Genomic DNA, 13,385 nt, shown 5'->3' with positions numbered 1-13,385 from the left:
TCCAACCTTAAGGTTTCATGTCGGTTTTTAAAAAGCTTAATAAAGTTTTAGTCACAATTATTAACATGTCCCATCTCATGAGGGGGACATGTTAATAATTTTTTTATTATTCTATTTTTGAAGTTTGAAACACTGTCAGCAATCTCCCCGAGACAGCACTTAGCCTCAGGGAGGTGTGTGCTCTTTCTCACGTATGCGCGAAAGACCACACTCTGACAGTTGGGGAATCCCTCCCCCCCCCCAGAACAGGGACCACTTCCTGTTGTGCGGCCCGCTGGGTGGGCCTTACTTGGCCCGCCCATTTAAAATGGCAGCGGAGCCTGTTTCGGCTGCGGCAATCGGTTGCCTGCCCAACGCCAAGCCGGTGGGGCCCACATAGGGCAAGATTCTGCCCTATGTCTTTTTACAAATCAGGAGACCAAAACTGTACACAGTACTCCAGATGAGGTCTCACCAATCCCCTGATAGCTGCAGTAAAACTTCCCTACTTTGATACTCCATTCCCCTTGCAATAAATGCCAACATTCCATTTGCCTTCTTAATCACTTGCTGTGCCTGCATACTAACATTTTGTTATTCGTGTACCAGGACACCCAGATTCCTCTGTACCACTGAGTTTTGCAATCCCTCTCCATTTAAATAGTACACTGCTTTTCTATTCTTCCTACCAAAGTGGACAAGTTCACATTTACCCACATTATAATCCATCTGCCAGGTTTTTCCCCACTCACTTAACCTGTCCATATCCCTTTGCAGATCCTCTACCTCTTCTTGGCAACTTACCTTCCTACTTATCTTTGTGCCATGGACAAATTTAGCTACCATACATTTGCTTCCTTTATCTAAGTCATTGAAGTAGATTCCATAGCAAATAGTTGAAACCCCAGCACTGATCCCTGTGGCACACCACTTGCCACAGATCACCAACCCGAAAAAGAACCATTTATCCCTACTCTCATTTATCCTCTATCCGTGCTGACACGTTACCCCCTACACCAAGTAATCTTACCTTGTGTAGTACCCTCTGATGTGGCACCTTATCTGGAAACCCAAGTACACCACATTTACAGGTTCTACTTTATCCACCTTACCTCTTCAAAAACTCTAATCAAATAGTAAAACGTGAATTCCCTTTCACAAACCCATGTTGACTCTGTCTGATCGAATTACGATTTTAGATGTCTTAGTGCCATATTTTATCTCATATTGTTCCTGTGAAGTACCTTGGGACGTTACATCACGTTAAAGTCACTATACATCCTTGATGATGTTGTTCACAAATGCCCTTAAGAGATGGGAACCTGTCACCTCTTACTGTTCTTACAGTTGATTCCAGTCTCATACTATGTGAATGACTCTAACGCCCTTAAGTTAAAAATTCTGCATTGTCATTCACAGCTCAAGAGTAATTATCTTAAAAATTAGGCTTCTAAATAATGTATCACATTCAGTTCATGTGGAATGTTGTCAGGTTTTATGTTCTACTCTGCCTCCTTCAGGTGCCATGCCCTAAGTGAGCATTGGTAACCATAGATAACCATGATTGTGCTTGGCAACGTACTGCAGTGGTTTGCCATTGCTTTCTGCAGTGCAGCTGACCAGAAGACTCACCCACTCTTACCACCTACCATCAGGCATATTGGAAAGATTTACAGGCTGATAATCTAGCTTTGTGGCCGCATTATGAAAGCACCTTCCACGACCATCAAGTCCTGAAGTGAGTGTTGAACCTGGAGCTTCTAGGCCAGAGGGAGGGACACTACCCACTGCACCACAAGACCTCCCTTCATGTGCTCCAGAGATAAAAAAAAGCAAATGTTCAAAATCTGAAATAAAAGTCGATAAGTCTGGGGGTCTACAGATAATCAGTGTTTGAAAGGCTAATGTTTTGTATGGGACACTTTATCTGTCTACGTAGTCCTGCTGTTTGCAAAGAGTTTTAAGCAACAAATTTAACAACCTCCAGTTATATTGTGACTTAAATACTGAAAAAGGTGTTTCACCGGTGTGTGAGGAATATGGATGGTGAATCAACAGAGAACATATGAGGAGGGGCGGCCAAGGCTTGGTTGAAGAATGGGTTTTAAAGGCTTTAATGAAGGAGAGATAAGATTGGAAAGATGGACCTGAATCTTGCGCTTGTCGGACGGGTGTGATCAGAGGGCCTGGAGGAGGACACGATAGGAGCTTTCGCCTGCGATCAGCCCTTGAACGCGATTTCACACTGGCTGGCCAATTTACCGGCTCAGCGCTGCCGAGGGGGCGGGTGGGCAGAGGGCCGGTGTCAAGAAGAGTGAGGGTGCGGGCGGGCGCTCCCTGAAGGCTGACAGCTGCTGTGGAGTGGCCTGAGGGAGCTGCGGTACTGTAAGAGTGAAATGAGGTCAACAAACTGCTGCAAACTGGGTCAATTCAAGCGCCTGGCAGCAGACCACACATCCCTCAAACATCTTCTTTTTATTTTAGTTAACCCCGGACGTTTTATCCCACCCTGGGTGGTGTTTGAGGCGAAGACGTGAGGGTCGCCTGACCGATTGGCCTGTCCAACCCACGTAAAATCGCTTGACAGTTGGGCTCCTTAATGGGCTTGATTGCCTGGTTACTGACCAGTGGGAGTGCTTCTGACTCCCGCCCGCGCCAACAGGATGCATGCCCACCATCTCCTCGTGCGATTTCAGGCGATCCCAGGTTGGGCACGTGGAATTGTTTAGGGAGAGAAACTTGACAGTGGGGGCTCAGGAGGCTGAAGGAAAGGGGGGAAATGCATAGAAAGTCAACCAGGGTCATGGTGAGTTTGCGGGGGAGATTCTAAGATCGAAGGAGATTACAGGGTTAGTGAAAGGAGACCTCGTGGAGGAACCTAGAAGCAAAGGCAAGAGTTTTAAACATGAGGGAGGAGGGTTCCTGGTAGATCACTGAGGATGAGGGCAATGAGTGAGTAGGATTTGTTGTGAAATAGGATATAGGCAGCAACATGTTACAGGTTATAGGCAAATCCACTACGATAATCTTTTTCTACTTTTTCATTTTCTTTAGAACAAAGTACTGGTGATGACCTGTGAGTATTGAAACTATGAATATCCTTCAGTACCTTACTTTTGGCCCACAGTTCCAGACAGAGCTATTTTATAAGTGCTCACGACATTTTGTGGGATAATTGTGGATGCTGAAATGGTGGTCGTTTTTGTAGCAGAATTATGGTGATATAATTCAATCACAAGCACAATTGATGTAACTGGGGCTGAAGAAAATCATAGAAATGTTGCCCTGTTCTGTAAACTGAAGAAATGATGTGCTCTGAAAATGCTGATACAAATCTAACTAACAAGTTATGAATTTGCATTTCCAGCAATTTCGGACAAAAATATATTGCAACCTGGAGGGTGAGGTACATGACGCTCCAACACGTATGGCTCCAATAACCTTTGGGCCATTGTATTAAAAAACATGTTGTTTTGTAATTCCAGCGGATTTAGTCAATAATTCGTGAGTCTGTAACCAAATGTGTGTGACTAAGTGGCTGGGGAGCAGAAGGCAGTGGCAAACCACTGACAAAACTGCCAAGAGAAGAGGGCATCAGCAGACAATGCCTGAACACTGACAGAAGTTTAATTTCACCAGTCACTGTGATCCAATGCAGATTAAACCTGTCAGATGTTAGTCATGAGAAATGTGAACCCAATAAGGGCGATTCCAAATTGGGCGCTACCAACGCAGGGAGCCCTTCCCAGGAATCCCCTGTCATGTATCCCCTGAGTATCTGGGCATTAAAACGAATCAATGGAAAATTATGGGCCGTGTGCCTGCAGTTTTCTGCTATATATTCTCTTCTGCGAGTACCAAATTGCAGAATCACTCTTTATATCATTACCAAGATGTCTGACCTCAATTCCCTAAGAACTTATAAATTCCTGTCGGTGAACAAAGGCCTCAACCAATGATTTTAAGCAGCAGAGAAAATAAACGAGCGAATTGAGCAGCCCTATGATAGCACTAACAGCAATCTTCAACAGATAATATGCACATGCATACACAACCTAATATGAAAAGGAAATTAAGATTTCAGTAGTTGCTCCCATATGAAAATCTCTGCCAATTGAATGGACCCAACGTGTCTCAGAGATATCCAATCAGCATCCTTGTGTCGTTCATTAATGTGGGGATATCGCTTCATTCCCCTCTTGCCATGGAGTTTGGATCATGATATGTGGCATATTAATTTCCACAAAATATTGGACTCTCAGAAAACTAATAAGTCCAAGGGTTTTATGGCATAGTTACAAATCCCCAATGATTTAATTCTATCCAAGGAAAAGCAAAGGTAATGAAAAACTGCCCCATTACAAGTGGAATTTCTTCAACAGCATGACAGCTGTCATAAAAATGGCTGGTTTCTACGCAGCTAAAGTATTGGAGGCTGCAGTTTTGGATAGGATACTGTGCTCCATTCAGCACTCCGTCTGCAAACGTTTCTTCATTTCCCTTCCACAATAAGAATTCATAAGTAAATCTTTATATGTCCAGATTTTAATTCTAAAATTAGAATACATTTCTGGTTTATTTTGAGAATTTTGAAACTGTCCTATGTATTTATTTTAAAAATGATATCAAATAATGTAAGATTAAATAATCCTAGCAGCCCTGTACAATTACAGCAAAAATCACTGAAAATACTGCTCTGAAAGTTACGTAGGACTCACAAAGTTAAACAATTTGTTACAGCCCTGGAACCCCACCTTAGGTTTACTTTCGTATATTCAGCCTGATCTCTGGTACCTTGGGCTACGTTTCTTTAAGAGCCTGAATAGTGAACAGTAGCGGGCTATTTAACTGTGAAGCCATCAGAACCAATTCTTGTAATGATGTCTGAAAGCATGTATGTTAGGATAGTGGTCAGAAGCGGGAACTCTAGCTGATTGTTCTCTTGAACAAAAACTAAAGTACCTGGAAAAACTCAGCAAGTCTGACAGCATCTGCGGAGAGAGATACGGTTAAATTTTCGAGTCTGAATGACTCTTCATCAGAACTAAGGAAAAATAGAAAAGAGGTGAAATATAAACTGGTTTAAGGAGGGGTGGGGTGGTGGTTGGGACAAGAGAGCTGGATAAGAAGGCCAGTGATAGGTGGAGATAGCCAAAAGATGTCACAGACAAAAGGACAAAGAGTTGTTGACGGTGATGATATTAGCTAAGAAATGTGCTAATGGGGTCATTAAGGGTGAAAAGCAGCACAAGCAAGGTACAGATAGCCCTAGTGGGGGTGGGGTGGGGGGAAGCGATCAAATAGGCTAAAAGGTAGAGATAAAACAATGGATGGAAATACATTTAAAAATAATGGAAATAGGTGGGAAAAGAAAAATCCATATAAATTATTGGAAAAAGGGGGGATTGGAAAGGGGGTGGGGAAGGAGGAGAGAGTTCATGATCTAAAGTTGTTGAACTCAATATTCAGTCTGGAAGTGCCTCACACCTTCCTCTCCCTTCCAGAACCATGATAGGGTCCCCCTTGTCTCACTTATCATCCCACCAGCCTCCGCATTCAAAGGATCATCCTCCTCCATTTCCGCCAGCATGATGCCACCACCAAACACATCTTCCCTTCACCACCCCCAACGGCATTTCGCAGGGATCGTTCCCTCCGAGACACCCTGGTCCACTCCTCCATCACCCCCTACACCTCAACCCTCTCCCATGGCACCTTCCCATGCAACCTCAGAAAGTGCAACACCTGCCCCTTTACTTCCCCTCTCCTCACTGTCCAAGGGCCCAAACACTCCTTTCAAGTGAAGCAGCATTTCATTTGCACTTCCCTCAATTTAGTCTACTGCATTCGCTGCTCCCAATGTGGTTTCCTCTACATTGGAGAGATCAAATGCAGACTGGGTGACCGCTTTGCAGAACACCTTCGGTCTGTCCGCAAGCATGACCCAATCCTCCCTGTCACTTGCCGTTTCAACACTCCACCCTGCTCTCATGTCTGTCCTTGGCCTGCTGCATTGTTCCAGTGAAGCCCAACGCAAACTGGAGGAACAGCACCTCATCTTCCGACTATGCACTTTATAGCCTTCCAGACTGAATACTGAGTTCAACAATTTTAGATAATGAACTCTCTCCTCCTTCCCCACCCCCTTTGCGATCCCCCTTTTTCCAATAATTTATATATATTTTTCTTTTCCCACCTATTTCCACTATGTTTAAATGTATTTCCATCCATTGTTTTATCTCTACCTTTTAGCCTGTTTCGATTTCCCCCCCACCCCACCCCCACTAGGGCTATCTGTCCCTTGCCCATCCTGCTTTCCACCCATAATGTCGCCATTAGCATATTTCTTAGATAATATCACCACCGTCAACACCTCTTTGTCCTTTTGTCTATGACATCTTTTGTCAATCTCCACCTACCACTGGCCCTCTATCCAACTTTACCTGCCCCTCCCCCCCACCTTAAACCAGCATATATTTCACCTCTTTTCTATTTTTCCTTAGTTCTGATGAAGCATCTTTCGGACTCGAAACGTTAACTGTATTTCTCTCCGCAGATGCTGTCAGACCTGCTGAGTTTTTTCCAGGTATTTTTGTTTTTGTTCTAGATTTCCAGCATCCGCAGTATTTTGCTTCTATCTGATTGTTCTCTTCTCTTGTCTCAGGCTTTGAGAGGTTATAATCACTGCCACTGCCCTGGCTGGGACCAGTTAATTCAATACAGACTGGGGGATCAGAACTGGTACTTTTTCAGAAAGTCCCATTCTTAATTGTAAATAAACAAAAAGCAAAACATTTATTTCATGGAACTTTTTACTACAGAACAGTTGTTATTACTGATTCTGTGCACTGTACAAGGGTGGAAATGAGGCCTTTGCTGAAATCTGCAAAGCAGTTGACAACAGCTACTTATATTATCGTTGTCAAAACTTATGCTGGTGCCATCTCCTGACATGTTAAGGTTTGCTAGGACCACTAGCCGAGAAAACCCATTTTAGACAGGTTTTCCTTCATATACCTGTTTGTGAACTCCAAAGTCTTCCTTGGGCTCCACCTAAATCCATGAGACCCAGATGTTGGAAGGCAATGCCACTAATACAGGTTTTGCACAATGTAAAAAACATCTTGCCACAATCAACTGAAGTTATATACCAACTTTAACATGATAACATGTCCCAACACACTTCAAGCAGTAGGAAGTGGCAACCAACCAGGAGCATCAGACTTGGCAGAGATGTATACTCGATTATGTAGGTTTTCAGGAGATTCGTAAAGGCAGATAGATAAGTAGCAAGGGTGCGAGTCCCTGAAAATCAAACTGAGGTGACTGAAAATTCTGGTATTGTGAGAAGAGGAGACGCACAAATGCCATCTCTAAAATCGCTTTGTTTGCTCTACTGTTCAGTTTGGAGAAAGCTCTGGCCTATCCTTGACTTGGAATGAGATAGGCAACCTGACAGCCCAGAGTCTGTTGTGAAATTAAGGGTGATGGTGGAGAGGCAGTAGTGGCTATTAACATGCGTATGGATACTGACCCCAAACCTGTAGATTATGTCTCCCGGAGACTGTATATAAATTAGGGGAGGTCAGGGCTGAAGATAAAACCTGGCTGACTCCAGAGGTGACCATATCGGCTGAGAGCAAAAGCGATTGCTGGAGATGTGTTGTCTGTATAGGCATCGGCAGGAGTGGGATCACTGGGGACAGGTGATCAGTGATGGTGAATTTAAAGAAGTAAAGGAGGGACAACGCGTCATGCTAATAATCACAGGAGATGCCTGGTGATTTTGACCAGGATAGTATTGGAGCCATGAGCAGCACAGAAACAGGAATTCCCAAAAGGGAGATTTTTTTTTTTAAAAAACGGGACATGAGTATCACTGGCTAGGCCAGCAATTTTTGCCCATCCCTAATTGTACTTGTTCAAAGGGCATTTAAGAGTCAACCACATTGCTGTGAGGTTGGAGTCATACTTAGGCCAGACCAGGTAAGGATGGTAGATTTCCCATTAGTGAGCCAGATGGTTTTTACAACAACAATCATTTCATGGTCATCATCACACCTTTAATTCCAGATTTTTTAATACTTTGGATTCATATTTCACCATCTGCCATAGATAGAATTTGAACCCAGGTCCCCAGAGCATTACATGGGGTCTCTGGAATACTAGTCCAGTGACAATACCACAATCTCCCTATGTGCTGTATTATGATGCATTTAAGGACCTGGCAAAGAAGATATGCAAGAGGACCAAGTGTTTCCTTTGATGATATAAGTGATGATGACTGTTTTGAAACGATGTCTATTTAGAAGAAGCCATTGATGATATTAATGAACATCAGGCCATGGAGAGGCAGGGAAATGGTCAGCAGTAGGATGCAGGGCAGATTGAAAGAGTAGCTGGTGGCTCGCAAACAGAATATGTCTGCTGAAGCTGGGGAAAGATAAAACAGGTGATGTGTGATCAGGTCTGGGGTGAGGGAAAAACTGTGAGTGTGGGTGGGGGGGGATGCTAGTGGGGTTATGAATAGGCAGAAGTCTTGATCATTGAAACCAAAACATCCATAAGGTTCTCATATGCCTCTAGAGATGAGATTGGAGAGGGTGGGGAGGGTGAAAAGGGTTTGAAGAAATAGAACCATAGAACCATAGAAAAGTTACAGCACAGAAGGAGGCCATTCGACCCATCTTGTCCATGCCAGCCCGAGGACACCCAAGTACCTTTTCTAATCCCACCTTCCTGTACCCAGTCCATAGCCCTGCAGTTTACAGCACTTAAGGTGCAGATTAAAATGAGTTTAGAGTTTCTGCCTCTACCACCAACTTGGGCAGCAAATTCCAGACAACCACTACCCTCTGCGTAAAAAAAGTTCTTCCTCATGTCCCCCCTACACCTTCTGCCACTTATCTTGAATCTGTGTCCCCTGGTTCTAGAATTCTCCACCAAGGGAAACAATTTTATCCTGTCCACTCTATCTATTCCCCTCATAATTTTGTACACCTCAATCAAGTCACCTCTCAGCCTTCCTTGTTCTAAGGAAAATAACCCCAACCTATCCAATCTCTCCTCGTAGCTACACTTTTCAAATAATTGGTCATTGAAAAAAAAGGGAGTCTAGTATTGTCTTTCTCCTCAAAGATGATATTGAATTAATAGGAGGAATTTTCATGTGACCGAAATGCCTACACAAGATTGGAGGAAATTCTTAAACTTGAATTTTGTGTGCATTTATTAGAGAAAAAAATAATTAAACTTCACAATCCTTTTTTCTAGCTCAATGCAACAAAAGACTTTGGCGTATGAAAATCAAGGCATATATGCGCTACCAACTCTGTGTCTGAATAATGAAACCCCACGAGATGAAATGTATGTCAACAATCTCAGCGTGGATCAGGATATGTATAAGAACTTAGAGTAGGTCACAATTAATGATACAATTAAACAGAAAACCTTTTCCTTTGTTGAAATGTGTGACATTAAGTTAGTCTTTTCACAACAATAGTGAGCTACAAATTAGTGTTGCATTTGCAGATGCTTAATGTATTCAAATGACATTTCGCCCACTGTACTTAGTGGAGACATTAACCCATTTAAAGCAAATAATGGCTCTACACCTTTGTTAAAATAACAAACTGAGGAACGTGCCATGAACGTGTTAAGTATTTGAGTGCCAATATCAACTCGTAGTAATCTAGGCTATCACATGCAATTAAACTGAAAAGACATTGGGAAGAAAAACAGAGAAACAGAAGCAAGAGATACTCTGTAGCAGCTGGCATTTTATTTTAAAACTAAATACATTTTCTCTCTCCGCCGATGCTGCCAGACCTGCTGAGTTTTTCCAGGTAATTCTGTTTTTGTTTAAGGTTTTACAATAGCTCATCACAGCACTGTTGGTGTGTTGATATAATTCTGGATGCATTATTACAGATACATCATAAAACCAAAGTCCAGTTCCTGAAGGTGATACAGTTCTATATGTATCATAGGTCAGGATTGAAGATTCCCAGTCTTACTAGAGATTTCACATCATGAGATATGGGAACAAAAAAAATGGGATATGATTGCTGCTTCTCCTATTGGCTCAGTTGCATACTGCAGTGAAAAATTACACCTTACAGTGAAAGGAAGTCCCAGATTCAATCCTTAGTCTACTCTGGGGACAGTACAATTGAGCTCACTGCCTTGCTTTCAGGATTTCAAATTTGACTCATGCACCAGAGAGAAAAAGAAACTCACATTTACACAGCACTTTTCACAACCACCTGATGTCTCAAAGCCTTGTACAGCAAATGAAGTACAGCCACTGTCATAATGTAGAAAGTACAGCAGCCAATTTACACACGACAAACTCCCACAAACAGCAATATGCCAATGATCAGATAACCTGTTTTGTGATATTGATTGAAGGATAAGTATTAGACAGGGCACCCGCTCTTCTTTGAAACAGAACTACAGGATCCTTTTCCTCACCCAAGAAACAGCACCTGCAACTGTGCAGCATTCCCTCAGTGCTACACTGAAGTGTCAGCCTTTATTGTTATGGTCAAGCCCCGAATCAGAGCATTATGACTCCGAGACAAGATTGCTACCAGCTGAACCTGAACTGGACTGAAAGAGAAGGTAATCAGCTTCCCATCTAGTCATTCATATAGGAAAGTGCACATGTTGGGTCAGCAGCTGAGTTAGACTGTTAGCCCTTTCTGAGCTCATGAAGGATGAATATTCACCTCGATGAGATGTTGGAGGGTGCCTCAGTTCCCTGTCGAATTTAGTCAGGCTCCTTTAGAAGAAAAGAAATGGAGGGTGGAACATGGGCATAAAAGGAGGAGAAAAATAACCCAGCTGCATCTAAATAAATGGAGGGAGGGAACAACTAACTCAATCATTTTAGGATTTTTACCGTGTCAGGCGGGTGGTCCTGGGAGAGGTCACAAAGCCGACCTCAGCCTGCGATCGGACCCCGACATCAATTTCACGCTGGCTGGGCAATCAACGGGCAGCTAGTGTAAAACACACGCCGCAACTGTCAAATGAATCACCTTTGGCATCCAACGCAAAGAGTGCCTCGAATTCATCCTGACTCACTTGGGCCACTGCATCATCATAAGGGTTCCACTCTGGGTCAGATGTAACGCTTTCAGTTACAGAATCATCTCTCCACAACAAATCGTCTTCCGGATTCACTGATAGTCCTAATTATTGAATTTATTGAAAAATGAGGGATTGACTTATACCCTGGGTATCAGCCTGAACATCCGTTTTAGCCCCCCAAAAATGGGGTTGTCTAGCATGTTGGATCGACTTCGAATCCACAATCTATGGTACATTTCTTATTACCTCATTAATCACATTTGAATCTTGTTGAAGTTTGGAAAGGGCTATTCCAAGTATCACTGCCTCATTGGTGAACGTATCCAAAATTGGTACACCAAGATCTGTTAGTATCTGCAAAATGATACATATACAATGCAATAGGAATATGAATTTTTTATTTAAATGTAGGCATCAAGGTTCCAATGTACAGATCTACACACCCTATCAGGACGGATTGTTTGGACACCTCTAACTTAACCTACTTTCTCACATCCTGGTTTCAAACTGTGTTCCTTTAAAATTTATCATCTAAAAATCACCCTTCTATAAAATTGTCTGCACAATTGATCATATGTCTCATTTCCTGTTTTGTGTGACCTATCTCATGTGTACAAAATTGACTGCTGCATTCGCCTGCAGAACAATAGTTATGCCAACACCAGCATAATTCTGAGGATCATCCCACCGCATTAAGATGCAGTCAGTAAAGAAAAAGGTGTAGTACTGAACTGTAATAAGAATACATATAATGCTGAAAACATTATTTTAAAATGACTAATATTGTAACAAATATAATAGAAATTGAAACTGGGGCTGTGAAAAGCTGATTTAAGTCAATGTGGGGTCCCCAAATGTCATTTTGTTTTATATATTATCACATCAGGATCTTACTGTGCTGTGCCCTCCAGTGATTAATTGTAGTATGATTGAATTGGCAATTTATTGTTAGTGTGGCTTTGATTTTATATTGCTTATTAATGCTGTAAGAAGAGTGTTCTTTGCAATTAGCAACGACAATCTATTTGGCACAAAGTAGTGGGGTGAAATTTTACGGCAGTGGGATTATACTGTCCTGCCGAAGTCAATGGACTTTTGAGCGGCTTGCTGCATTTTACTGTCCCCCCCACCCCCCCCCCCCCACAACTGTGACAGGGCCAGAAAACTCATGGCTCATTTTATTTGCTGTAGTTTTCTATCTTTGTACAAACCTTTCTAATAACATTTCTGGAAAATCCTGTGACTCTCTTTGCCACTGTGACCAGTTATCAGTTTTTGCTTAAGCTGTTTTTCCTCACCCGATAGGTTAGACAACTGGCGTTTTCTCCTTTTTAATTGGCCGCCTTCATAGCTCAGCAATTGTTTTTTGCAAAATCTTTCTCCCGTTGTATTCCACCAAAATACCTCTCCCCGCTCACAAGGGCCAAAACAAAATCCTGTCAGATTACATTATAGTCCCTGTCTACACACTCCAGTGTGCTTCATATATTCCAGGCTTGTCAGTTCTCTTTCATACCCGTTGAAGACTGAGTTTAACTCAATTTGTGACAAGTAAATGCAAGTGATAGCAGGTTTTAAGTTAGGAGGACATGTGTATAGACTAGGCTCGCAATCCCTTAAACACAGAAGATTAAGGAGTGATGTGATTGAGTTTTTTTAAGATGATCAAAGGAATTAATAGGATACATAGGGAGAAGCTATTTCCTCTGAACAACGAGGTATAAATTAGAATTAGAGCTAGGATGTTCAGGGATGATGTTTGAAAACACCTCTTCACAAAAGGTATAGTTGAAATCTAGGACACTCTTACCTCCCAAAAATTTGAGGCTAGATCAATTGAAAATTTCAAAACTGATGTTGGCAGATTTTGGTGAGCTGATGACATTAGGCTTGTGGAACTAAGGCAAGTAGGTTGGATCAAGATGGCCTAATTGCCATGGTTTAAATTGCATGACAAAGGCTCGAGGGCTGAATGGCCTCTTACTGTTTCTACATTTCTAAAACTGTAAATGTATAATTTGATCAAACTGCAGGATGTATTAATGACAAAGATTGTTCCGGTTAAAACTCAGAAGTATTTAAAAAAGCTGTCAATTGCCCAGTTCCAACCATTAACTACCCAAACCATACTTAATGCCTTAAATTTATCATCCATCCCACTTCCCCCATAGCTTGCCTGTGACCAACTGTATAAAACAATCGATATATCTTTGACTAACAGCTTAATCTTGATGCGTTATTTTACATGAACTCAAAACAGATTTTTGTTTTACATTCTTTTCCTGTCAAATTTACTTCTTCCTCTCCTGAAA

At 42.2% G+C, this 13,385-nt stretch overlaps 1 protein-coding gene across 4 annotated transcripts in view; it reads left to right on the top strand.

Moving 5' to 3' along the window:
* LOC121287284 (L-selectin-like) overlaps positions 1-12,110 on the top strand; it is a 37,940-nt gene extending 25,830 nt beyond the window's left edge. For 2 of the 4 annotated variants that reach the window (XM_041205018.1, XM_041205016.1), the window contains 2 exons: positions 3,034-3,055; positions 9,253-12,110. In XM_041205018.1, coding sequence (XP_041060952.1) covers positions 3,034-3,055; positions 9,253-9,397 — 167 coding nt within the window. In that variant the 3' untranslated portion in view covers positions 9,398-12,110. Of the gene's footprint in view, positions 1-3,033; positions 3,056-6,643; positions 6,710-9,252 lie in introns of those variants that run through there. The other 2 variants (XM_041205019.1, XM_041205017.1) reach the window with 2 other exon arrangements.
* The last annotated feature ends 1,275 nt before the right edge of the window (positions 12,111-13,385 follow it).

This window comes from Carcharodon carcharias, chromosome 14 (assembly GCF_017639515.1).
Source record: "Carcharodon carcharias isolate sCarCar2 chromosome 14, sCarCar2.pri, whole genome shotgun sequence".
Lineage (NCBI taxonomy): Eukaryota > Metazoa > Chordata > Chondrichthyes > Lamniformes > Lamnidae > Carcharodon > Carcharodon carcharias.
This window is presented reverse-complemented; position numbering and strand designations above follow the sequence as displayed.